Source organism: Vipera ursinii (assembly GCF_947247035.1).
Source record: "Vipera ursinii genome assembly, chromosome: 6".
In the NCBI taxonomy this organism is placed as follows: Eukaryota; Metazoa; Chordata; class Lepidosauria; order Squamata; family Viperidae; genus Vipera; species Vipera ursinii.
This window is the reverse complement of record NC_139515.1, coordinates 63,870,953-63,898,472: the sequence shown is the minus strand read 5'-3', so window position 1 is coordinate 63,898,472 and position 27,520 is coordinate 63,870,953. Positions and strand designations below refer to the sequence as shown.

At 38.1% G+C, this 27,520-nt stretch overlaps 2 protein-coding genes across 2 annotated transcripts in view; one reads left to right on the top strand and one right to left on the bottom strand.

Annotated features, from left to right (window-relative positions):
- The window catches only part of SSTR3 (somatostatin receptor 3), a 364,665-nt gene that overhangs the window by 127,444 nt on the left and 209,701 nt on the right, over nucleotides 1-27,520 (bottom strand). The window lies entirely within an intron of this gene.
- Nucleotides 1-27,520, top strand: part of CSF2RB (colony stimulating factor 2 receptor subunit beta) — a 34,836-nt gene that overhangs the window by 4,930 nt on the left and 2,386 nt on the right. Inside the window, exons 3-13 of the mRNA XM_083365375.1 lie at nucleotides 634-760; nucleotides 6,444-6,607; nucleotides 9,775-9,935; nucleotides 11,087-11,258; nucleotides 15,010-15,154; nucleotides 15,271-15,440; nucleotides 18,337-18,485; nucleotides 18,589-18,751; nucleotides 19,651-19,741; nucleotides 23,178-23,247; nucleotides 24,987-25,063. Of these exons, the coding sequence (XP_083221501.1) occupies nucleotides 634-760; nucleotides 6,444-6,607; nucleotides 9,775-9,935; nucleotides 11,087-11,258; nucleotides 15,010-15,154; nucleotides 15,271-15,440; nucleotides 18,337-18,485; nucleotides 18,589-18,751; nucleotides 19,651-19,741; nucleotides 23,178-23,247; nucleotides 24,987-25,063 (1,489 nt within the window). The remainder of the gene's footprint in view (nucleotides 1-633; nucleotides 761-6,443; nucleotides 6,608-9,774; nucleotides 9,936-11,086; nucleotides 11,259-15,009; nucleotides 15,155-15,270; nucleotides 15,441-18,336; nucleotides 18,486-18,588; nucleotides 18,752-19,650; nucleotides 19,742-23,177; nucleotides 23,248-24,986; nucleotides 25,064-27,520) is intronic.

Sequence of the window (27,520 nt, the reverse complement as noted above, 5' to 3'; positions counted from 1 at the left end):
CTTCACTGGTGGCTTTTTTTTGGTCAAAAGATGTATTTGTATGTTCAGAGCCTGAGAAAAGTTCACATTCCAGGTACCTTGTATCAGTTAGGAGACTGGCATCCTTGCCAGTTCATATAGAGGCCTTGGTCAACAATTAGAAAATGTCTGCATTAATCCAATAAGGGATAAATTGGATTCTAAAGCGAACGTTACAAAAACAATGAGACCATCCTCTAAAGTTCTGTTCCACTTGCTCTCTCAGGCTTAAATATGGGCAGGGACAACTAGGAATTATATCACCCTGGGGCTTTCTAATTTTCTTTTGTGTTCAATCTGAATTTTAAAAGGCAATTTTAAAATGGAAAAACTTTGTAGAATTGTATAAAATGAAACATAATTTCCGCATATGTGTTTGTGTATATCTAGACAAGCCATCTAAATTACTGAAAGATTTCTGTCTTTCTCCAAATGGTGCACTTGAGAAAGCAGGAAATTTATATTTCTTAATAGTGCTTAAATACCCAAGTAAATAAATGACATTAAAAAAAATATTTAATTCCCATTTCTTGTCTTTGCTGTTTTTGCTCTTGCTATAGCTGTTACTCGAGACATCAGTTTAATGTCTTTAGAAATATTCTCTTTTTCTTTTAGAGAGCCGGCTGCATGAAACCTTGTGCTGTTCCAATGACTACACCTCACATATAAACTGCATCTGGTCTGAGCCTCGGGAGGGAAACGCCTTGGTCAAGATGCACCTTTTTCACAAACACAGTGATTTGTGAGTGGCTGAGCATTGATTCATTTACACAGGAACTTGGGTATATTAAAAAGAAAAGGCGGGGCAAAAGAGGACTTCTAGAGGAGTGTAATGCTAAGACACAGGAACTCATGGAATAGATGCAACTCGCAAAAGGGCAGGTCAGAACTGTATATCCGCTGATACTCCAGAGTTCTAATGCCATTCTTATTTCAAGGAAATAATTCATTCAAGTAAATAATTAATAATTAAAAAATTAAACATTCTGTACTTTGGGGGGGAAAAAATAGAAGATAAATGTTGAGAGAAGTACCATTTAAGCATAAATTATGTATTTTTAAAAGAAATGTGCCCTTTCAGATATTATCAAGAGGGAATAAATTTATTTATAAATTTACGGGTGAAACGCTGGTTCTTCGGCTTTGAAACGGAGATGAGCACCGGCCCCTAGAGTTGGAAACGACTAGCACGCATGTGAGGGGGAACCTTTACCTTTACCTTACTTAGAAAATTACCACTGTCTCAACTTGGCTTTCTGAAATTTATTTCCTAGGGTTTTCTTAGTGGCCTTCTTGTAGGGTTTAACACTTTAACTGATGCATAGGAAGACTAGAAGACATCAAACTTCAAGCGATAGAATTAAAAAAGGAAAGATGGGAGCACTTATGCACTCATTAGGACATGCTTTTCGCCAGTACTTTTTTTCTAAAAAAAAAGGTGCCGGAACTCTCATCTTGGCAGGCGCAGGAGGCGGGGGAGTGGGGGGGCGGTGCTGCTGCAGTCACAGGTGCAAAGGATGTTGGCGGCGGGCTCCCCTCCCTGGGGCTGGAGCTGGCACGGCTGGTGCTGTGGGAGCAGCAGAGCCCACTCTATATGGTGGGGCTGCGCAATGCGGGCAGCGGAGGCAGTACGGGCCAGGCGATGTTTTAATCTGATGATTTTAAAAATATATTTTTTCTATTGTATTTTGTTATCTAATTTTACCTTCCAAAACACAGAAGCAGATGAAAAATGTGAGGTTCTTTCCTGTTGGCTTTTCTGAATTAGCTGTTTTAGATTCTAAAAGTTTAGTTCCTAAAGAAGTAATCCTGTAAATAACGTCCTCCTCTAGTGCAGGCTAGCAATCTTGGCTCTTTTTTATGACTCAAGGACTGCAACTCCCAGAATTCCTGAGCCAGCATGGCTCAGCTTGGAAACCTCTCCCCTCAGCATGGCTGGCTCAGGATTTCTGGGAGTTGAAGTCCACGAGTCATAAAAAAGAGCCAAGATTGCTAGTCCTGCAATAGGCTTAGGAAAACCAATAAGGGAGCTGGCTTGTTTTTTTTTGTGCAAAAAAAAGGTGCCGGAACGCAGTTCTGAGCGTTCTATGAGAAAAAAAGACCTGCTTTTCGCACATTTTATCTCTGGAAACTGCTGAAATTTTCTTCTCCTCAAATAAAAAACCTCAACGTAATTCATTTTTCATGCTACTGAATGAGAAATATGGAAGAAGAAGATGGAAGGAATTTTGGCACAGAATTATGCAGAAGTGTCATCAGCACAAATATTGTAGACTGATTTATTTATTCTTCTTTAAGGGTTTTCCCTTATGGCTAAATTAAAGTGCTACCTACTAATGCTCAAGCAAGTAGAACAGTAGAGCAATATATATTTTTCTGCCCTCACTGGTGACCCCCGGCCTGCCACAACTGTAATGTTGGCAAATGGTCTGTGCTATTTTTTTTAAAGTCATACAAGAAATTTTAAAGAAAGATTGTTAGATTTGCTCCATGTAATTTTTCTCCCTCTAAATGTCATCAGTTGCTCAGAAAATATCTACAACTCAGTTGCCTTTACCCAGTGGTGGGATTCACCCAGTTTGCACCAGTTCAGCAGAACTGGTAGATAATTTTTTGTTGCCCAGGCCCAGAATGGACTTCTGGAAGTGGCATCCACACAGAGAACCAGTTGTTCACATATTTGAATCCCACCACTACCTTTACCTGGGATGTGGAGGCGAAGTAGGTGAATTTTCAGAAAAGGTTAAACTAATGAGTTTAGCCATTTGTTAAAATATGTTCTGGTTTTGAGCAAATGTTTTGCATGGTGCATTCAAAGGCAGTCCAAATGAAAGCTGATGCAATAATATTTCTGGACTAGCTCTGTTAAATTCATTTTCAGCCAAACAATAACTGATAGGCATGGTGAGAATTTCATCATGAAGATGCAGACCTCTCTTGCTCTCACTTCACATGCAGATCTGTCCTGCCTCATTGCTAGTAAGCTGTTCTTCAGGCTGATCCAGGATTTCAGACTGAGAGTAGATTTATAAGTCTGACAGATACAGAAGGAAAGCCTGTGGAAAACAGCTAGATTTTCCTGCTGCCCAAACACAGTGGCCTTGGAAGACTCTATCTATGGATTGGAGGGGAAAGAGCATGCTTATACCAGTAGAAAATGGCTAATAATAGCTGATTCTGTTCTTTGGGTTTAGCTGGCTATGCTATCAACAGCATGGTGAAGGAGGAGCCCTAGTGGTGCAGTGATTAGACTGCAGTGTTTCAGGCTAACTTTGCCCAGAGTCTGGAGTTCGATCTTGACAGGGCTTAAGGTTGACTCAGCCTTCCATCTTTCTGAGGTTGGTAAAATGAGGACCCAGATTGCTGGGGGCAATATGCTGACATTGTAAACCACTCACAGAGTGTTGTAAAGCACTATGGAGTAGTATATAAGTCTAAGTGCTATTGCTATGGCTATTGCAATGGTGAGGAAAGTGTGTTATAGTGAATCCACAGCAAATTCAATGTTGGGATAAGAGGACAAACAGTACAGGTAGTCCTTGATTTACAACAGTTCTTTTAGTGACCATTCAAAGTTACAATGGCACTGAAAAAATTGATTTATGACCTTTTTTCACACTTACAACCATCAAAGCACTCTCATGCTCAGGTGATCAAAATTCAGAGGCTTGGCAACAGACTCATATTTATGATGGTTGCAGTGTTATTCAGGGTCATGTGATCACCTTTTGCAATCTTCTGAGAGCAAAATCAATGGGAAAGCCCGATTCACTTAACAATCTTGTTATTAACTTAACAACGGCTTTGACTCACTTAACAGCTGTGGCAAGGAAGGTCGTAAAACGGGGCAAAGCTCACTTAACAAATATTTTGCTTAACAACAGAAATTTTGGGCTCTGTTGTGGTCAAGGACAACCTGTACTACAAAACTAGTACAGTTCACGATGACTTCAATTGAAGAGAACATCATGAGGACACCACAGAAAAAGAGAGATTGTTGGGAAATGTTTGTGCTGCAGTGAGATAAATGTGAAGAAAGATCTAAGGCTGATTTCAGACACAGTGCTTCTTTCTCATTGCTCTGCCCTTAATGGGTAATTTATATTGTGAGACATCTTTGAACTAAGGAGTGCTATTGATTTTGGAGGAGCTGATGGTATGAAGTACTGCTACTATCTCTCCAGTAGCTACCAAAAAGAGGTATGTAAGAACATGAGATCAAGGCTTGCTGAATTAGGTCAAAGTTCATGAATCCAGCCTTTTCTTTCTCTCAATAGTTAGTCAGATGTCTCTGGGGAGTTTTCAAGAAGGAGAGGGAGACATAGCTGTCCCCCAAGACCAGGGCTTTTTTTCCTCATAGAACGCTCAGAACGGAGTTCCGGCACCTTTTTTGGATGGAACTTTGAAGGGTAGGCAAGGCGGGTTGTATGACATGTGTGAGTTCCAGCACCTTTTTCTTTTACAAAAAAAGCACTGCCCAAGACTAAGAGCCCTTGATAGAGCTTTCTCTCACAAATTTATCTAATACCATTTCAAAGCCATTATTGGCTATCATCTCACTTTGTGGTAACGAATTCCATAATTTTATTTATGTGCTGCATAAAGAAGTGTTTTTCTTATTTATTCTAAATCTCTTCACTGGGTAACCCTGGTTATCTCTATTCACTTTCTCTAAATCATGCATTATTTAATAGAGCCCAATAGTTCTCCAGCCTAATCATTTTTTCCCCTAAGCTAATGAGTCCTAAATGTTTGAAGTGTTTTTTTTCTTTTTTTAAAAAATACCTTTACTATTTTTTTTGTTTAATGTAATATACAAATAGAAACAAAGGCAACGAGGAAAATGGGGAGTAGAAAGGAGGGGGGGGAAGAGGAAGAGTGAATAAACTGAGGAAAGAAAAAGAAAAGAAGGAAAAAAACCCCCAGTAACTTCCAATTTTTCTGGTGCAATTATATACAATTATAACATTACATTTTTACTTATCTAAAATAGTAAACGCTAGCCATTTCTATATCCATGACCTATTTAGTCGTCAAAACCCAAAATCAAAGATTCATTTTTTTTGCTCTTTCAAGCAGAAAGTCCAGAAGCGGTTTCCAAGCGGAAACAAAATTATTTACCTTCTTATCCTTATTGAATGCAATTAACCTTGCCATCTCTACCAGTTCCACCATCTTTTCAATCCATTCTTTTTTTGTGGGAATTGATGTCTCTTTCCATTTTTGAGCATATGGGTTTCTTGCTGCTTTCAATATATAATGACAAATTTCCATTTCCCCCCCTATGTCTTTATCTAATAATCCCAAAAGAAAAGCTCATAGTTTCCATTGTAAATCCATTTTAAGAATCTTAAATCTTCAACAACTTTCTCCTTTCCAATATTTCCATGAAAGAGAGAGACTCAGAGGGGAGGTTTTGCTATTCTCAATGACTGGCTTGATCCCTCCTCCCTCATCTGAAGACACGATGAACTAACTCTACCAGGTGAAGACAAGTAAAAGGCTGTGACACCAGATGCACAAGGAAGAGATAATGCCTGAATGCTGTACAATAGTAAAAAAAATGTTGGGTAGTGATGGTAAAATCGGCAGTTGTATTAAACATTTTGTTGATTAGATAGACTGTGGTCCAATCAAAGCATTGACCTAAACTGAAGTGTTGTGTTTAGTTCTTTCTGTATGATCAGAAATCTTGTTCTTCTAGCTCTCTCTACATGATTGGAAATCATTGTCAACTGTAGCTTGAGAATTCTATTCAGGTTCAGTTATAGATCTGTGGGTTTCCCAATGAATATGTACATATGTGCTCATGACAGTATATGTAATCATGCTTCCTTCACCACACATTAATTATAGTTTGAGGAAATACAAGTTGAAGTTCCCTATTGTGAAGATGAGAAAATATAGTTTGTTAGCAATGGAGAAGTAGACAGCATCTGCCCTTTTGTTCTCTTTCAAAGAATGAAGAAGTGGTGTTTCAGCTGTTATCTTCTCTCTGTGTTACTCTGAAAGAGGAACTGTTTTTCAATCTGCCAGGGAAGGAGGAAAAAGCAGGGTGACAAAAAAAGGAGTGGGTAGTTTTGTGACCATGTGGCATTTCACATATGAAATCCAAGAATATCTATAACAGTTTTTCTAGAAGTTGGTAAAAACTAAACTGGAAGGGATTGATTGTTTCACATCGGTAATTGTTCTCTTTTGTAATTATTTACTTTATTATTATGTTGCTTATTACATGCTCTGAATCCCAACCATTTTATATTGTTTGGCTTGATGGGAAGAATTTCGGAGAATTTGAAAGCATGCACGTTTCTTTATTACCTTTGTCAGTATAACAAAGGTATTAATTTTGGAATTATTCATATTGTTAATGTAAGAAAATGTTGTTGTTTTTTTTCAATAAAACAAAGTTCTGCTATTTACAGAAACCTCACAAAAATGATCTGCAATAGCCAAGAACTAGACTCTGAAATACATTGGCACTGTAGGAGGAATGAAACTAGATTCAATGCTCAAGTGATTAATACGTTCATTTTCAAACCTGATCGGAAGTTGGAAATACAACTGAATGTTGACCTCTTCAAGAACAGTATGTATCTGCATATCCATGTGCAAATATTCCGTATCCAGCTTCCTCTAATCAAGTATAGAACATCAGACCAATGTTCTGCCTCAAGCAATTTGAAACAATTTAAAAACCTCTTCCGGGTGAGGTTCAAGGTCTTGGTGATGGTTTTTAAGTCCTTACATGGCATGGGTCCGGAATACCTCGGGGACCACCTGCTGCCGGCGTCGACTCCCCTCCGCCCTGTGCGTTCCCACAGAGAGGGCCTCCTCAGGGTGCCTCCGGTCAGAGAATGCCGGCTGGTGGCCCCCAGGGGGAGGGCCTTCTCTGTGGGCGCCCCAGCTCTGTGGAACCAACTGCCGGTTGAGCTCCGGATGGCACCGGATCTCCGCTCCTTCCGGCGCGGGTTAAAGACCCACTTATTCGAACAAGCTGGCCTGGCCTGATGGGGGAAGGTTAGGGTTTTAATGCTTTTATATTTTGATTGTTTTAATTGGGCAATAATTTAATCTTTTTTAACTTTTGTATTTCTATTTATATGCCCTGTTCACCGCCCTGAGTCCTTCGGGAGAAGGGCGGTATAAAAATTCAATAAAACTAAACTAAACTAAACTAAACTAAAAATGTGACTATCCTGAACAACTGCTGAAAAGATGGTGTCAGTGACAACTTTGAAGTACAGCAACTTCAGAATGATCACCAACTAAAACATTACACTCATGTGCCTTTTTCTTGCCAGCTTAGTTGTTAAGCAGCATGGTGAAAAATTCACAAATAGAACCCAAATCTTATATTCCAGGAATTAGGTACACAAAATTGAGCCCCAACTTTCTGTTGCTAAGTGAGACATTTATTAAGTGGATTTTGTCCCATTTTACGATTTTTCTTGCCACATTTGTTAAGTGAATCACTGCAGTCGTTAAGTTAGTAACATGGTGGTTAAGCGAATTGAGTTTCCCCATTGACTTTGCTTGTCAGAAGGTCACAGAAGGGAATCACATGACCCTGGGACATTGCAACCCTCGTAAATATGAGTCAGTTGCCAAGCATTTGAATTTTGATCATGTGACCCTTGGGATGCTGCAATGCTCGTAAGTGGGGGAAATGATCGTGACTTTTTTCAGTGCCGTTGTACCTTTGAATGATCACTAAAAGAACTGTTGTAAGTTGAGGACTACCTGTATAGACACTTAAAACTGACTGACTGCTAAGCAAAGTGGTGCTCTATCCAGAAGATGAATTGTAGACTAAAGCTTCTCCACTCACTTCTCTCAGATCTACCTTGGTGTTGTGCAACATACTGTTGGGAAATTCCCAGCTAGGCAAGGAGGAGGGATCCAATGGGAGTTAGCCTTGAGTCACTGGACAGCCACCTAGGACTGCCCCATCACTAAGTTCCATGGAACCTTAACTATTTTTCTAAGGGAAGGTGAGCTGTCTGGGAAGATTTTTCTACTATAGGTAGAACACAATAAAAATCACCTTGAACCTTTCATGTATAGATCTGGTTGCTTGGGCCTGACATTGGTTCAGCGGCAATTCCAGAATGCCCCATTGCTGGCAGCATCGGCTACTCATTACCATGGAGGTTTCTCAGAGACATTTGGGGGAGAAGCAGACACGATGAGAACCTTCATCGCTCACTGCAAGTTGTTTATGGGAACCCAACCTGCAGAATTCTCTACAGAGCACACAAGAGGATCTTTTGTGCTAAGCTAGTTAAAAGAATTGGCAACTGAGTGAGCCCTGTCCATGATAGAATGAAATGACCAACTCATGGACATTACCAAAAGTTTATGGACAGATTCAGAGGTCATTTTGGAGACCTGATAAAGAGTTGTGAGAGCCAGCTACAAGATTTGGCAGCTCAGACAAGGCAACAGAAGGGTGAGGCTTTACCTAGCTCCTTTCAAGTTCTTGGCAGCAGATGCAAATTGGAACAAAGCAGCCTTGATAGATCAGTTCAGGCAAGGTCCACACAACAACATTTGGACTGAGTTGGTTAGACAAGGAGTTCCATGGAATCTGGGACAGTTGTACCAACTTGCTTGCTTCCATTTGGAAGAAATGCAACTGGAACTAGTACAATCAAATAAGCCCAGTCCTAGGTCTTACTTTGTGAGGTTTCTCCTCTCATGCCACTCACAGCTAATTTGGAAGAGGGAGAGGTCTATTGTGGGGAGAGAGGAGGGATCTAGTGGAAAGTTAGTTTTGAGTCATCGTGAGCCACAAGAGAAATAGGATTGACCCCTTTCTCTTCCCCCTCTCCCCAAGGTCCACGAAACCTTATCTGTTTGTTCCAAGGGAAGGTGAGCAATCTGGGGAGGTTTTTGTACTACAGGTAAATCACAATAAAGCAGTCAGTTTCAACCTATCACACATGGATTTGGTTGCTAGGGCCTGACAGTATTTTTGAGAAGCTTACTATCCTCTTTATTTAACTAGATGGTTTCTTATGATCAAGTTGGAGAATGATGCCATTCTTTTCATCACTTGATCAATGGGATTAGATGCAGTAGTGGGATTCAAATATGAGAACAACCAGTTCTCTGTGTGGATGCCACTTCTGGAAGTCCATTCTGGGCCTGGATGACAAAAAATTAGCCACCAGTTTTGCCGAAGTGGTGCGAACCATCTGAATTCCACCATGATTAGATGGCATTCCAAGCTTGCATCATTAGACTCAGAGCACATTTTTCTCTTTCTCCAGATTGTTATATGGAATATGCAGAAAAGTTACCAATGATCTGACAATCAAAGATTTTGACTGCTCAATCTAGCTTCTTTTCTCATTTTCCTGGCCATGACAGAGATATTTTTATTGCATTAAATATGTAGGGCATATTCCTATGCAATGCCTTCCATATATATTTAACTGAAGCTCCTATAATTTTCACCAAGCATGACTATTGGCCATATTGCAGTCAGAACTGAAATCGAACACACCTGGAGGGTATCAGGTTAGAGAAAATTCTCAATGTACTGTTGTATAGTAAACGTACACAAAACTCAAATTTGATGACAGCATCCTATATTTACAGATAAGCTTTTCCTACTAATGTTAGTTTTTCCCTACAACCATTATAAGGGCAAAAATATTGCCCTTTGATACTTCTGGACAATATTAGTAAATGAGTGATTTCCATATAGGCAAGAATTAAACTATGCCTTTCCCTCATTTTTTTCTTTAGTTCAGCTTCTGCCACCTGAGAAATTAAATGTTACTGCCACAGAAGAATGTAATTTCCTACTGAAGTGGAAAGCAGGTGGAGGGACAAACAGAAGTCAGTTGTTGGAAGGTGTTCCCCTGGATTTTGAAATAATCTATAAAAGAACTTGGGAACTTTGGGAGGTATCTATGGCAATCATTATAATCACATAGTTACAGTGGTTCTATTTATATTTACAGTTTCTTAGAAAACTAGTAGTAAGCAGTAGTTTTCTTCCACAACAAAGGCAACTGTATGTTTTGAATGGAGTCTAGAGAATACTGTAGTTGTATTCATCTGTAGCTCAAAAACAAACTAAAACTCTAATCTTATGACATCTTCAGCCTTCCTTCCTTCCTTCCTTCCTTCCTTCCTTCCTCCCTCCCTCCCTCCCTCCCTCCTTCCTTCCTTCCTTCCTTCCTTCCTTCCTTCCTTCCTTCCTTCCTTCCTTCCTTCCTCCCTCCCTCCCTCCCTCCTTCCTTCCTTCCTCCCTCCCTTCCTTCCTTCCTTCCTTCCTTCCTTCCTTCCTTCCTTCCTTCCTTGATAGTCCAGAATCCCTAACTTCTTTGAACAATAATCCTTTAAAAGTTTGCCAAATAAATAAATAATCTAGCTGATGAGGCTGTGAGCAGGGATGAACCCTAAAACAATCTCAAATGAAATTTCACTCCCTGAGTAGATTAATCAAAAACTGAAGCTGGCTGTATTTATGAAAGTTTATTTTGAATATAGACAAGCTGCAATCTGGTGTTTATAGGTAGTATTTGGCTTCCCAACCATGTTTTGTAGACCCTGGACCTCCAGCACTGGGCTATTAGCATTCAATAACATCAGGATGAACTATAGTGCACAATTTATTTTTCAAAGAAGCCAACAATAAAATAAGTACAGAAAAACTCCAGTAAACTTAAATACCAGCATTTTATTTTTAAAAATAACACCACCCCCACTTGTCCACATTCTCAAAAATAATGGGAGGAGAAAATTAATTTTGTTCATTTATTTATTAAATGTTTTTAACTATCCATCTACAGACAGGACTTTGGGTAGCATACCCATAAAAATAGTTAAGAAGAGAAACAAATCTTTCCACCCAATATTGTTACAATTTTCCATAATTTTCTATCAGATAAATTAGATATTCTAAAATATTTAATACCCAATATTTATTTAAACATAGGAAATCAATGCATTAAATAAGAAACAAGTTTAGAATGTTTATTTTCCTAGAACAGATAAATTGTTTGTTTTTTTTCCATATTTTTATACCAATCTCTCTCCTTACACACTCTAGGAATCTTCCTCTGTGTTGGTCTCAAATAAGTCTCATTATTGTTTCCGACACAGTAACCTTGTGCCTGGCAGCAAATATGTTGCCAGGGTTAGAAGTAAACCAAGTCCAGGAAGTGGATTTGCTGGCCGTTATAGTGACTGGAGTCCAGTGGTAACTTGGCAAACACCAGAAAGTAAGTTGAAAAACAGGAGGATTTTGTGTGACTATTGACTGAGAAAAAATGAAAAATTGATGTTTGCAGATGTTTGCAGATGCTTTAAATTTCTGGAAAGGATCCTCATCAGCTGGATAAAATTTAGGCCAACCACGGCAATGTTTTGTTATTGATTAAGCTCCCATCTATCATATCAATAGGAAAAACAGAAGTTGTTTTAACTCTTCCATTGTCCAAATTCTTGTTTTCTCACTTTACAGACAAACAATAATTTAGAATTTAGTCTGGGTTTTGAAATATTTCATTTATCAAGCTCAAAAAATGCATACTTAATTTCTTTCATGTTTCATGAATGGAACACTCAACCTTTTCAGATGGGTTCAAGAATTCCTGCCAAGGGCAATACAGTTATTGTGCGGCAGTGTAAATAGTAAGGAAAATGACCTTGGTGGAAGACATTACCTGGGCAAAAGTGGCTGAAACTTTTTTAAAACTCCAGAACAATGAGACAACATTGAGAAGCAGCTCAGGCAGACATCTCTCTAGAATTGTAAGCCACCCAGAATCACTTGGCTGAGCTGGGTGGCTACCAGAAATTTAAGGAATGAATGAATGAATGAAAAAATAAATAAATAAACCATTGAACTATAAGAAGGAAGAGGTATGTATAGTAGATTCAGACTTGCAGGAGTCTGTTATTATTGCCAATCTGAACAAAGTAGTCTTAGCCTTCTGTTGAGTTGAGTTCCTGGTCCCATCTACCTAGTGGTTCAACTTTTACTGATATTGGCTATAATAACAGAATTGTGCAATTCCCCTTCTTGTATTCCAGTGACTAAGGAAATATCTGTTGTTTCAAATATGAATATCCAAGGTAATGTTCCATACTTTTGAAAAAAGAGATTAAAGCATGATACATATTTTCATGTATTTGTTTAAAAAATCTTAAGCTGAAAATAGGGCAAACGGAACCTAAGACTGGGAAAATGTGAACTTCAGTATTGATCATTCGTGTTATCCAGCACTCATGCTTGTTCTGTGAATCTATTATCTGTCTTTCTTAGAGAGGAGTTATGCATTCCTAACCTCCTATCAGAAGTACATGGCTACAGAAAGAAATCTTCTTGCTTGTTCTTAGATAGCACAGACTGCATAACCTCTTCATAAACCTTTTTCTCAAAACATAGACATGATTGTTCAATCCATAAAATTTAAGCAGAGCACACACACAGAAAATAAATCCTTTTTTTATGGTGGTACATGTGTTGGTGGGTCTACAGGGTTCTCCCACAAGTGCTTGCACTGTATGGTGACTGTGATTTGAAAATCTTTACAAATCTTTAGTAACTGATCTCAAAACTGCTTCTGTGTCAACAACAGAATGCATAGTTTCAGGAAAGGAAGTTCTCTAGAAAAATTGACATACAAGAGAATAAGACTTAAGTAATAACTTAAGCAACACAAAACTTTATGTGAAAAAAAAAACATTTAATGCAAAAACTGATGTTTCACACCTTTTGTAACACCAGCAATGACTTACCTCAGATGACTTTGTCAATCAAAGGAAGTGGCTGAATAGAGTAAATGTTGCTACCACAATCTTTTTTATTCCACTTGTCCTTTTCAAGTTGATATCAATGGGGCTTTCAATAGCAAACTCTTCTTCCCATTTTTAAAATCCAATATGATATGAAGCTTCACAGAGCTAGATGGGTGGCTGCTTTATCAAATTTTTACATTATGGTTTTCAAGAAAGCTTCAAGTCAATGTATTTTAGACAAGGAAAAGAGATAAAGAGAATGGTTGACAATAATTTCCTTATTATTTGGGTTTGTAGTAATTAATTCTATTACACTTAGAACTCTAAGATTTTCCAAGTGGGTAGTGAATCTTGAAAGGCCATTTCAAGGTACCTTTTAGAACTTCAAACCTTTTAGCATAGGAAGGAGAATTTACCAACTTACCGACTATTGTCTTTATGCTTCTCCCTTCTCTTTCTCTCTCTTTTAAGTAACTGGCACTTCTAATCAATAAAGCTTCCCCTAGCTAGCTTTTTCTTGAAATGGTACTTATTCATTACATGCAGCTGCTCATTCCATTCTTTTCCAAGGCATGATACATAAAGCATCTGTGGATTCTGTCTCCCAAGTAGTAATGATAGCTGTTAGCTTTATATATGTTCAGATGGCTTTAAAAGTTGATTAGGGAAATTTACTAAGGCCAAGTCTAGCAATGATTTTTAAATCACAATGACTACAGAAAGCCAGCTATAGATGCAATAGGCCATTGAGATGATCTTCCAAAAAATCTTCAGTTCCATACCAACAATGAGATGAGGTCCTTTGTGTTTAGGTGACATTGTTACTGGTGGGTTGTCAGTAAAAGATTATGTTTAACTAATAGTGACTAGCCAATTCAAGTTTGCCTCTCAAATAGTTCTGGTGAGTGTTTTGTGTATCCATTGGAGAGGAATAGGTTCCTTTGTCAAGGGGCACTGAAGCAAACTGCTATTGGATTAGAATCAATTGGCAGATTTGCTTTACAACCCTGAGAAATACAGAACATTTTTCTTTCTTTTTATGAAAGGATGGATATTTTTTTTTAAAAAAAACAAGGACATGGGGTGGGTGTAATGAAGTTCATTGGCTACCATTTTTAGATTGGCTGATAAATCTGTGTTGAACTATTAACCAGAAAGGGCAAATGTTGACTCCTTGCCACTTGAAACAGGCCCATGCTGAGAGTGCCCTGAGGCCAGGTTCGATCAGAATATGGTCAAAGTAATCCAGGTGAGTCTCAGTTGAACTTTAAAGTGAACATGCAAGAACCACAAGAAAAAACATTTTCCACTTGATACAAATGATTAGGCAGCAACAGTTACTAACGAAGTTTTGTTCTTGTCTGTCAATGTTATGCTGAAATCTTTTTCAAAGGACTGTTTCCTCAGCAAAAGGAAGGCTTTGGTTTTGCCTTCTTATTCTCAGACTACTTGATTATTTAGTTTTTCTGGTGTTCTTGAGCTTGATTTATGTTGAAATTGTTGAATTGGTTGAAATTGGCAAATGTGTCATTGCTGGTATTGTCCATTGTTTTTATACATTTCTTTGAATTTCTCTGTCTGTACTGTAAAAGAGTTTCCTCATCTTCCCTTGGCTTTTGATTGTGATAAACAGACAGACTGCCAGAGAAAGATGCACTATTGACATATATACAGAAATAACTTTCATTCACTTTGTAACTAACTAGATGCAAGAACACCAGATACCCCACCTCTTTTCTTCTTTGAAAAAAAAACAACAAAAACCTGAAAGCAAATTATCTTTCTTTAAATCAAGTGAGAACTGGTATAGGATAATTTTTCAATACAATAATGAACTTTCCAAAAGAAATTGGCTAACTTTATCAGAAATAGGATGTAGAATTAGAAGGTTGTATTGGATTGATCCACGAAGATGTTTTATATGTCTTACTTACACTTAGTTTGAATGTTTGCTAGCATTGAAATATCTACTTGCTCATAGGCTTTAAAACTGCCCCCAGAGGCACACACCCTAGAGTCAGACACAACTGGGTAGGGCAGTGCTAGCTATGCTGGCACTGGAATTCTGGGAGTTGAAGTCCACGAGTCATAAAACAGCCAAGGTTGCCTACCTCTGGAATAGGGGAAACCTTTACCTTTTTAAAATTTTAAATTTAGCAATGCTCTTTATAAAATTCTTCCTTCTTATTGTTGTCACATTTTTCACAACTCCAATAAATGTATTTCTAGTTTCTCCATCAGATGATGCTGTGCCCAAGAATCTTCAATGTTATTTTAATGGAATTGATCGACTCAAATGCAGTTGGGAGGTGAGACAAGAAATCAGCAATTCTATCTTGTTCACACTGTTTTACAAAGACAAACCTGGATCAAAGTAAGAAGCTATCTTTAAATCAAATATTTTCCCAAATGACTTAGTTTTTTTTAAAAAAAAATAAATTTAATTTACATGTTTTATAAGTTCTCTCTGACATATCTGTTTATATGCAGAGAGATGGAGTGCTCTGAAGTCTATCAAGAACCTCTTATAAGCAATAATGCCACTTATCATGTATTGCAAAGCTGTGAGATTAATGTCACTAACTGCAGCAAGCAAAGCCAGTATCTTGTCCGTGTGATACCAAAAGAAGAAGTGAAAGAGATCAAGATGTATCTGAACAGTAAGTCCCCTTTAGAGAATGCCTATTTATTTCACAGAACCATGTGCTGACTCCTGTAATTCTTGATTCTCTTTCTTGGATTATATCCAATACAGAGTCATAAAGAAGCAAACATGCAGATGAAATGGATTGTACTGTATAATCTTCTCTAGCATATGTCTAGCAGATTAAGGAGGATTTAGGTACGGCCTGAGAACCCATGATATCACAACTTCACTAAAGTTAAATAACCCTGGATTTTATCAGTGCCTAAATGACTATTCTTAAAAACCTCACATACTTTGAGTTGAACTCCATAACAAAAATGGGATTTAATGTAATGAAGATAATAATCATCCAAATGACCACTATCACATGTATGAAGTAGAGAGTAGATTAAGATTGTGAACAATCCATGTTCAAGGTTGTCCTCAGAAGCTTGGCAATTTCTCATGTCCCCATTGTGGAGACAAATTGGAGAAAGAAGTGGTCCACACATTGGAGTAAGCCGATGGAGGAAAGACATGATATACTGTAGATCAGGGGTGTCAAACTCGCCACATCACGTGATGTGTTGCGATGTATCATGACTTTTTCCCCATTGCTGGAGCTGGGGTGGTTTCAGCATGATGCATCCGGCCTGCGGGCTGACAGTTTGAAACCCCTGCTGTAGATGTATCAAATAAATATGTAACCAATAGGGCAGGTCTTCATTTTCTGCTTCCCCATCCCTGTCTATTCTACTGCAAATCTCTTCTTCCCTAACTAATGGTTCAGCTTCCCAAAGCACAAAAGCATTCATTGTTGCAGCTGAACCATCAGTTTTCCTTGCTACAAGTTTTTATGGACCTACAATGGAATGTCTTAACATAAAATAGAAATGGAATTAAAGACAATGGAAAAATGGGAAGGGAAAGGGAATACAGGGAGGAAGTGAGAATAGTAAAGAAAAGAAACAAAAAGTAGTAGCTTCCAACTTTTTTCAGTGTTGTAAGACTCCTATCAACTTTTTACTCATACCAAATAGTAACTACTAGTCATTTCTATAGCAATAACCCATTTAATCATCAAAACACAAAGTTTCATTTTTTTCCTCTTTCTAGCAGAAAGTCCAGAAACATTTCCAAGTAACAACAAAACTATTTACATTATTTTCCCTAATTGATGCAGTCAACTTCCCCACCATCATCATTTTGATCCATTCCTCCATTGTGGGAGTTGATGCTTCTTTCCATTTTGGGGCAGATAGAATTTTTGCATCTGTCAACAAATACAATAAAAGTGTTTTCCCCCATTTTTTATCTAATGTCCTAAAAGAAAAAATTCAAGGTTTCCACTGTAAGTCCATTTTTAAAATCTGAAGTGAAACACGAATCTGTTCCCAATATTTCTTTGCCTTTTCACACACATGTGCTAAAAGATATCCTTGCAATTACATTTCAAGCAAACATTTGAAACACCCTTATACATCTTTGATAATTTATCTGGTGTTAAATACCACTAGTGCATCACTTTATACAAATTCTCTTTAAGATTATAATTCAATGTAAATTTCAGTCCTTTAGTCTACATATTTTTTTCCATTGCTCCAACATTGTGATATAATCAATGCTTCTTGTCCATTGAATCATGCAAAGTTTAACATATTCACATTCTACGTTCAACTGTCACAACCTTTTATAAACCTTGGCTATAAGATATTCATCATTAGTACAAAGTACGAAGCAAAAACTTTTAATAAAAATATAGTGAATGATGGAATGTAGGCATCCTGTTGTTTTTGCTTTCACGTTTTAGCATCAAAACAATAATAGTTCAATGGGAGCACAAAAGAAAGGGTCTATGTTAGTATCAAAAGAGAGAATGCAGCAAAAGGATGATAAGATAGTCATGGATACAAACATCTGGAAAGGAAAAGACTGAGGACCAAGAAGAAGGAAATAATTACTAAAAGAAAAGTGTCAGCAAATGGCATTTATATGGATAGGAGACTTAACCATAGACCTACCTAACCGTAGAGCTCAGGACTGCCCCTGACCTACGCTCATTCCGCCGGGACCTGAAGACTTGGCTCTTTGAGCTCTCTGACCCAGGCTGAGATTTTTAACTGGGGTTTTATTTTCAGGGATAATTTAATCTTTTAATTCTCTTTTAACTTTGTATTTTATATTGATATGATTTTAAAATGCCCTGTAAACCGCCCTGAGTCCTTTGGGAAAGGGCGGTATATAAATCTAATAAAATCTAAATCTAAATCTAAACCATAGAAAGTTGAGCCACTGAGACTTGCTTTCTCAGTCTGCCATATGGAATTGTTCAAAGCAGAGTTTCTCAACCTTGAAAATGTGAAGATGGATGAACTTCCACTTAGCTTAATAAAGTTGTCTAAAACTCAGAATTAGTTTCTTTTGCACATGATAGAGGGCAGCAAAGGATGCTTCAGTGGTGGTGGTTGTTCCAGCTGACTAAGGCCTTTGCTTGGGTTTCTATTGAATTTACTAGTATTTGCATATTTCTGCTAAAAACCAGAAAGCTGTTGATATGTTTTTTTTTTCAAATGAAAGAAAGTAAAATTCTAATTCTTCTGAGTTTGAATCTTTATGTATTATCCTATATTTAAAATGCTGAATTAAAGTTGCCAAGGTTTTTTTCTGACAAGTTTTTCTCCCTGAGTAACTAAAGTTATGAAAAACTAACTCTTTGAATCTGACCTAGGCAGATGCACAAGCATATCATCTGGCTCAGTTATTTTTTTTTTAAATAAGAACTTACCAATGCTAGGAATATTCCTCTTTAATGTGAAATTCAGAAAATTCTGAATGAGGGAAAGAATCAGAGATTTTGCAACGTATGCAGAGCCTGAGAGTTAGAATTTTATAATAAATTGAGTCTCTTGATACATTTTTGTTTCTTCTAGTCAAGCCAGACCCACCTTACAACCTGTCCATGTCAGTAATTGATGGCCCTCAGTACATCCTCCGTTGGAACTCCAAAATCATCCATACAATTTTTGATTTGCAAAAGACATATGAGATCTCATACTGGGAAACTGGAAAACCTTTAGAGGTAAGATGGAATAGATTGCTTCATACAGCAAACAGATTATGTTTCTGTTTGCCCTCATTTAATTTTATTTTTTCCTGACTTATCTTTTTTCCCTTCCTCTCAGGCCCACGTTCATAACACCACAAACCAGGAATTTCTCTTCACTTCCCAGTTCCTGGAACTAGGCAAAAATTACACAGCCAAGGTGCGAACAATAGTAACGGAACCTAACTACCAAGGTTATTGGAGTGAATGGAGTGAGGACTTTGGCTGGCAAACCACCAGTGGTAAGTTAAGAGTGCATACTAATCATCTTTTGGTCTTTATAGGGAAATAATTTAGGTTATCTTCAGAAGGCAAAATATAATATACAATGTGTGCATGTAACAAATTATTATTATTTAATTAATATCATGGTGGGACTTTTTGTGAAGAGTGGTGTGTGCCTGTGCACACACACATCTTATTTATTTATTGCAAGACAACAATTAGATACAGCTTTTCAGCAAAAGTACAGAAATAATTTAGAAATAAATGCTCTGAATTAAGGAACAGAAATAATGAAAAACAGTGAAATAAGCTCCAGTTATGCAACTGTTTAAAAAGTAAATACAATCTATGCAAATTACATAATTGCGTTCAAAAGATCACAGGTTCAGACAGTCCCTGACATCTCGGGGTAGAGCTGTGAAAATTCCTGCCTAAACTCTTGAGAGATCTTCTCTTTGCCAAACTAAGTGCTGTGGTGACACAGTGGTTAGAAAGCAGAACCGCAGGCTACTTCTGCTGACTGCCAGCTACCTGCAATTCAGCAGTTCGAATCTCACCAGCTCAAGGTTGATCCAGCCTTCCACCCTTCCACCGAGTTTGGTACAATGTACCACCGGGTTTGGTACAATGAGGATCCAGATTGTTGCCGGCAATATGCTGACTTTATAAACTGTTTAGAGAAGGCTGCAAAGCATTGTGAAGTGGTATAGAAGTGCTATTGCTATGGCTATAGTAGAAGTGGAACACTATCCTGGATGACATATAGCCTCCCAGGTATCATCAAAGACAGCCCACTTGGATGTCATTCCACACTCTACTGTGGTCAGATCCGGTTGTTGTTCTTTTCTTCCTAAAATTTGCTTTAATAGTTCATTTAAATGATTTTCTTCTTTTTTTATCCTCTGTTCTGTTTTAGGTTTTCCTCTCTGGGGTATCTTGCTAATAACAGTGATCTGTATCATTCTGATGATGGGAGGAATCTGCTTTTGCCAAAAATATCTTCTCAGGTATGCATGATGTACATTTTAACACCTTGGCATAACAGAGGTGGGAAAATAGTGTTAAAAGAAAGTACTGAGTTCAAAATAAGACCAGGTCATCCAAAGAACACACAGGATAAGTCACTGGGAGCAGAGGCATAGTAGATTCAGGAGTTCACATGAAGTACAGCAATCCAAGGTTGCAGCAGAGTTATAGCTGTCAAGTGATTATCTTTCTGTCTTGTCCTTTATTGCACCCAGAAACAGAGCCCGCCCACTAGGAATCATTGGAAACTATGATTAGCTGGATGACCAAAAGGGAGGCTTGGTAGCTAGGGACCCTGCTGATTTTGTGCGGGTTTTTCACTTATTTACCATATCAACTGGCTTACTGCTTAATTAACAGTCGCAGCTGGTGGTGGCAATCATAGAAGAAGGGATCTTTTGTCTATCATAAAAAAAGGAATATATATACCACCTTTGGCAGGTCTCTACCTCTTTGTCAAGTTTCTTATCTTTTATTTTAGTGTAATTTTTTTTGTGTGTTTTTTGCCATGGAAATAGCTGTGAGGTTGGGATCTTAGGAACAAGGGAGGATTGAATGGAAGATTCCTTCTCACAATAGCAAGTGGCTATGCTAAGGGCACTCTCCTCATCTCCCTTAACATAAATCCTAGGGTGACATTCCCCAATTTGTTACATTCAGATATGCTGAGATTTATTTATTTTATTTTATTTATTTTATTCGATTTATATACCGCCCTTTTCCCGAAGGACTCAGGGCAGTTTACAGGGCAGATTAAAAAAGAGATACAATATACAAATTAAAATACAATTAAATTAATAGCCCCAACACTTTAAAATTGAATTTAAAACCTTAAAAACCCCTCAGTCCAGGCTGGCCAGCTCAAATAGCCAGGTTTTTATGTCCCGGCAAAACGAACGAAGGTCGGGGGCAATCCGGAGTTCCACCGGCAGCTGATTCCATAGGGCAGGCGCGCCCACCGAGAATGCTCTCCCCCTGGGAATCACCCGCCAGCACTCCTTGACTGGCGGGACCCTGAGGAGGACTTCCCTGTGGGAGCGCACAGGATGATGGGAAGTTGACGCTGGCAGCAGGTGCTCCCTAAGATAATCTGGACCCATGCCATTTAGGGCTTTATAGGTCATTACCAGCACCTTGAATCTCACCTGGAGGGCAACTGGAAGCCAATGCAGCTTGCGGAGAAGAGGCGTTACATGGGAGTATCGGGAGACCCCCATCACAACTCGCATGGCCGCATTCTGCACCAGCTGAAGCCTCCGAGTGGTCCTCAAGGGCAGCCCCATGTAGAGAGCATTGCAGTAGTCTATCCGGGAGGTCACAAGTGCATGAGTGATTGTACGTAGGGCATCTCGGTCCAGATAGGGCTGCAACTGGTGCACCAGGCAAACCTGGGCAAAAGCCCCAGAATTCTAGCTAAGTATTCCAGGAGTTGTAGTCACAATGCATCTAGAAAGTACTAGATTGGAGTTAGCTGTTTCAAATTTTGAAGGCAATTTCAAGCATTATGTGAAAGTTCCTTTACTATGTAGCTAAAGTTCTCAGGGCTGCTTGGATGGGGGGTTTCATAAATTTGCAAAACAGACAATCTGGACTGAATTTTGATATCATAATTTGTAAATAGCTACAAGGGTTTAAATAAAATTACTTTATTGCCATTATCTCATCACTTTCCCCGTGTACGAACCCAGCAAATTTTGTTTAGAGAAAACCTAAGAATTTCTGCTAGCTCAGCAATGTAAGGCCTATGTTTTATGGAATTATTTTTCTGAACATGACATAATTGGGTTAAACTGAGCTTTCTTTGCCTCTCTGACGTTATCTGCGATTGTCCCAAGCCACTGTGAAGTCTTTGCAGACTTCACTTCCATTATACAGCCTCAGGTCTGAATAGTTCTCTGTAATCTTGTTCCAGTAGCTGTACTCTTTGGGAGTAAATGCATGTACATTGTTACCTGCATACTTTCCAGTGAAAATTCCAGGCAACATATGAAGCACATCCTTTTTCAGTGTGCTGTATTCCAATCAGGTTCAGTTTTGTACCAGGTTGGATTTAAATGTTACTTTGATTTGCCATATTTTTTTGCTGGGAATTATTTTAGCACTGACTACATAAGACTATTTTGTTTGGCTTAGATTGTGTAATGTCACTTGACCCAGGTAAGCTATTTGTATAAGTAGATACACAACATCTTGGGCAATAAGCTATTATATGACATGCAGGATCCTTTTTTTCTTCATTCCATTCATCCTCAGCAAATATCACTCACTATATTGCATAATTTCTCTGCATAATTTCTCCTCCCAACAAATGCTGGGTTCATCCAACCTTTCCGTCAAAACTTCTCAGTCTTCTGAGAAACACAGTCAAAATTTCACTGTGGGTGGGAGGCTGCATGAAAGATTCATCTAGCATTCTTTAAAAATGTATTTGTGGTCAAAGTCTTATTTACTGTTGTTTGTTGCTGTTTATTTATTTATTTTTTTTAAATCTTAAGTTTACGATTAAGGACTGAAGGCAAATTCACAGGATTTTTTTGAGATGTTGATCTGAAGGTCTCTAATAGCTTACAAATAGGTAACAAGCAATTTCTGAAAGTGATTGGAAAAGAAAGTTTGTGAGCTTAGTAATCTTTAAAAGGCTCAACTATGGTTGCAAGGAAGATGGCTATTCCCATTGTCTCCCAATGCTTAAAAACTCCCCCACCCCTAGAATCAACAAGGAGCAAGTATATGGACCATATTGGGCAATCTCCCTTCTTTTCCTTATCTGGAGAGGTTCCAGGCCTCTCTTCACTTTTTGCTATAGTTTTGTTGTTTGCTCTGTTTCATGGAGCCATCTTCAGTCTGCCGTCTCTACCTCCAAACCAATTCAATCAGTTCTTTGCCCTGTCCTTACTCATTTTTGGGAGGAAGGTCCTCAAAGGCCATGGGCAACTATAAAATGGAAATGCAGGTGCAATCAACTGGAGCTAGTTTCTCATTTGAGATGTTGAAATGAAACTGTCTGATGGGGTTAAGGATTCTAGAGCCTAGGCCAAATATTGCCCCTTTCCATTTTGCAACTGGCTCCTGCTTTCTTGGTTCATCTCTCTTTTCTGCTGACCTTGCTTCCAGGATCTGGAGCAGGTCCCAAGTCCTTCAGATTTTATCAGCTCCAAGTCAATATGATGATTTGAAAGAATGATAGAGATGTCTTGTAACCCCTGGATTAAAACCAAAGGAAATTACCTAAGATAAGTAGAATGGCAGCAAAAGCTAGGCTGGCTATCAGTGAGTATGGAATGGGAACTTGACTGCCCACTCAGTATTGCTTTTGTGTGGCAGCTGCAAAAGTAAAGGTGAGATTTTGGTGCTGGTTGAACAGGGTCAGGTATAATTTTGGTGGTTCTCTGAATTAAATATATGCTTTTGCTACAGCAAGAAAAAGAAATGGGAAGCAAACATTCCAAGTCCTCCGAAGACGTTTCTTCTCCCCAGTTTTTTCCCGGTAAGAAAGATTTTCTTAAAACAGGACTTATTAGCATATAATAAAGTTTTAAGCCAAAATTAAAAAAATGAAAGAAATATGAAGTTATCTAAAACAGATTCTTTATCAGCCAAACAGAATCTAGGCTTGATGTTAGACCACACCCTTATCAAGGGCTAGCAGTGATGGGTATGGGAAAGTTGGGAAAGGCTGTTCTTAGGGCACATCCAGATAACTGGCAGATCTTGCTGCCATTCAGTTTACAAGGCTGTGGAATCCAAATCTAGAAGGACATAAGCATATGGCCCATATGGTGATGTAAAAGAAAAAACAAACCCAAATTGAAAAAAGTCCAATGAGGCTCCTAAAGCTACACAATGGGAGTTTGCACATGGATGAGAAAAGAGACACTATTCTACTGTACCACAAAACAGGCTGGTCTTGGCACCATTGCTAGATCTTATTTTGGCAGATCTTGTGCTTATAATTTCACAAATAGCCTTGCCTATGTTTTAAACATTGCAATATTTGGCCAGAGATTTAATCTTTCAAAATCACTTCCCTAAAGATCAACACTGTTAACTATTTAAGTCAATAAGGAAACAATATACTAGCATAGCTAATGTTGCACCATCTTGCTTTTTTGCTATCTGTACCTTTCGATTGCTGGCTTCTGCAGAACTCCTAGTACTGTAGACAACATGGAGCAGCAAACAGCTCAGGAGGAGAACCAGTGGCCCATAAATCCCCAAAAGATAATCTCTTAATTTAGTGTTTAGTTAAAGTTTATTTATTCTGTTTGGCTTTTGGATTAAGGATTTTTTAGGTATTGGAGGATCAAGTGGCATGTTGTACATCCCTGAATATTGTGTTCTTCCCCAACATTCACTTATAAAAAATGTAAAATGACGGATCAGGGGAATTTGGATAAGAAGGATAAATCAACCCAGGAAATAGGCAGAAGCATGCCCAAACCTGCTTAGCTTGAAACTGATGTTGTAGCCACTTTATATTCAAAATAGCAACTCTCAGATTTACCTTGCTTTACGTGAATTCAAACAAGCTATGCAGTGTAGAAGAGAAGAATTCAATATGTGTGAAGTCAGTTGTATGTGAATACCAAGTCTGCAGACACAGAACTACTGTGGGACATTAATAGACATGAAAAACATGTTGAGATGGTTAGGTTTGCAGAATACAGAATAACAGAGTTGGAAGGGACCTTGGAGGTCTTCTAGTCCAATCCCCTGCTGAAGTATGAGACCCTATACCAGGGGTAGGCAACCTCGGCTCTTTTATGACTCATGGACTTCAACTCCCAGAATTCCTGAGTCAGCTATGCTGGGAGTTGAAGTCCATGAGTCATAAAAGAGCCAAGGTTGCCTACCCCTGCCCTATACCATTCCAAACAAATGGCTGTCTAATTTCTTCTTAAAAACCTCTTGTGATGGAGCCAAGCCATTTCACTGATTAATTGTTCTGTCAGGAAATTTCTCCTTAACTCTAGATTGGAACTTGCTTTGATTAAGTTCTATCTGTTACCAACTGTTCATCATATGTTTTAGTTTCAAGCCCCCTAATCATCTTAGTTCTTCTTCTCAGCAATCCTTTTAAAGTCTCAAAGTCTTTTTTGTATTGTGGTGACCAAAACTGGATGCAGAATTTCAAATGTGTCGTGTGCACACCGGTCTCTTTGAATATCTCTTTCTTTTAGCATTTTCATCTAGATTGGGCTGCAATCTATTCTTGTTTCATTTTAGAAAGTGCAATTGGCAAACCATTCAGAAGACAGTGCTTTAGCAAAGGAAGGAATCGACTATTCCAGTAAACTGGAGAGGTGAGTATATAAAACTGAGAGACTTGCTACTGAAAGTCCAGTTCAAAGCATTTTCACAAAACTATAAAGGAAGCAAACTACTAACTTAGAGATCCCTAGTATTGCATTTGGTGTTGAGCCAATGTTCAACATGCCAAAGAGAAGAAATTAGAGCTCAGATTAATTTATGAAAGCCTATATTCAATTATTTAAAGAGTCATAGCGGCACAGTGGTGAGAATGCAGTATTGCAGGCTAACTCTGCCCACTGCCAGCAGTTCAATCCTGACTGGCTCAAGGTTGACTCAGTCTTCCATCCTTCTGAGGTCAGCAAAATGAAAACCCAGATTTCGGGGAGCAATATGCTGATTCTGTAAGCTGCTTAGAAAAGGCTATAAAGCACTATGAAGCTTTATATATAAGTATATCAATCTAAGTGCTATTGCCATTAACAACTAGGATTTAGGCAGGATTTATGCTAGAATCTTTGCATGTGGAAGGAACCTCACTCACAGTATTTCTTTCAAAATTCAGTTACCTTTTAGAAGACACACACAATAAATACACTTCTAATTATTACTGTATATAAAAATCTGAAACTGAGGCAAGAGCCAAAATATTAGGAATGTAAAAGAAGCATAAAGGCCAAATGCTTTTTAATTATGTAAGAACAGTGCCTTTGTGGATTCCAATTCTACCATTTTTAAAAAGTCCAGTAATTTTCTTTAGTGTTCAGATTTGTGAAAAAGTGAAATTGAAAATTGAAAAGTATAACATTTGTAGACAGGTTTATATTTTCATATTTGCACATCTCAAGTTACTTTTCAGTAAGAAAGTCAATAATATCTTCCCTGCTGAGATTTCTAACCAAGTGAGTTTTGAGTACTCTGATTTGTAGATTGATAGAGTTAGCAATTAACCCTTTTCTGGCTCTATATAGCTGGTAGCTGGTTTGCACTTTGCACTTGCAAGCAGGCAGTTGGACCCTAAAGCCAATCTACCTAAGAATTCTGCAAGACTGGAACACAGTTTACTTAGCAGTCCATAGAGGCTACCATCCCCTTGAAAAAAAAAAAACAAGTTGTAAATGTTTATAGAGAAGCATAAAATATTAAAAGAAAAATATAACCAGGAGAATTAGGCTGTTTGCTTATGAAGGAACCAGAGGTTACAATGACGAGCTTAAACAAATAAATAAATAAATAAATAAAAACTCCATAGATTGTGTAATATATTGGCCTTTTACATGCTGTAAGTGTTGCTTATGTTATACTGCTTGCTAATGGCTTAGTTCAATTGCTAAGTGCTTAGTTTACATGTATGCTTAACGGTTGCTGGGCCGACCCAGACTGATTGTCTCCAGACGGCTAAGTAGGTCTTTGGGCGGGAAACCTCTGCTTTAAACCTATTGGTCGCCGCCTATTGGCCAACCATATAAATAGCTGCGCAGCAGCTCTGTTGCTTCTGTTATGTTCTGACCTTCAATAAAGCCTGTTGCTGTTTGAACCTCCCATCTCGCTCAATACCTGCAAAGAACCGGCTACACAACAGGTTGGATCTTAAATTCAGTCAATGAAAATGATTATGAAGTTGTAAAAACGGGCAATTTGACCATAAAATCATGAAACTGATTTCTGAAGAAATACTATAATTCAATGATTCCATCCACCACAGGAACTTTGTATTTCTCTATGAACAGGTCCCAAAGATTCACGATAATGTTGCACCAGTTTGAGATTTTGGAAAGGCTGGGAATCATCAGAAACTTAAGACATTTTGGGAGGAACTTATAATCCATGAGGAGAAGTAAAAATTCGCTGTTACTATAGCAATGAATGCTGGATAATAATATACTAGTCCTTAACTTACGACTGGACACTAAATGACTGTTTGAAGTTACGATGGACCCTCCTCCAAAAGTTACTTATGATTTAATTTTGAAGTTATGACAGCCTCACCCACCTGCAGTCAGGGGATAACTTTTGGCTACTTGGCAACCTGCTCAACTTTATGGCCATTTGCAGCGTCCCAGGGTAGTATGGTTTTTGATGGTTTTTGCTGGTTTCCAGCATTTGCTTTGAGTTTGTGGCAAAAAAATGCCCACTGGATAAGAAAGATTTGCTTAATGACTGTAGAGTTTACTTAATGACCACTGCAAAAAAATGTCATAAAATTGGGTCCAATCATATGATGACCTAGTTAACAACAATTTATGGCTATAATTCTAGGGTCAATTAAGGTCTAAGTTGATGACTACCTACAGTGACTGTTTTAATGGTTTTAAACACATGCTGATTTGATCATGCTCTGTGTAACCATTAAAGTAGCAAAGCTGGTACTATTTACAAATCATAAAGGTTTAATTTTTTTTGCCTTATATCCAGGACAATGAAAAAGAATCTGGGTGAAGAACATTTCTTCTACCATTTGAGAGTACTTTTAAAAATGAAATGTTAAGGCTATTTTGTATTATTTCATT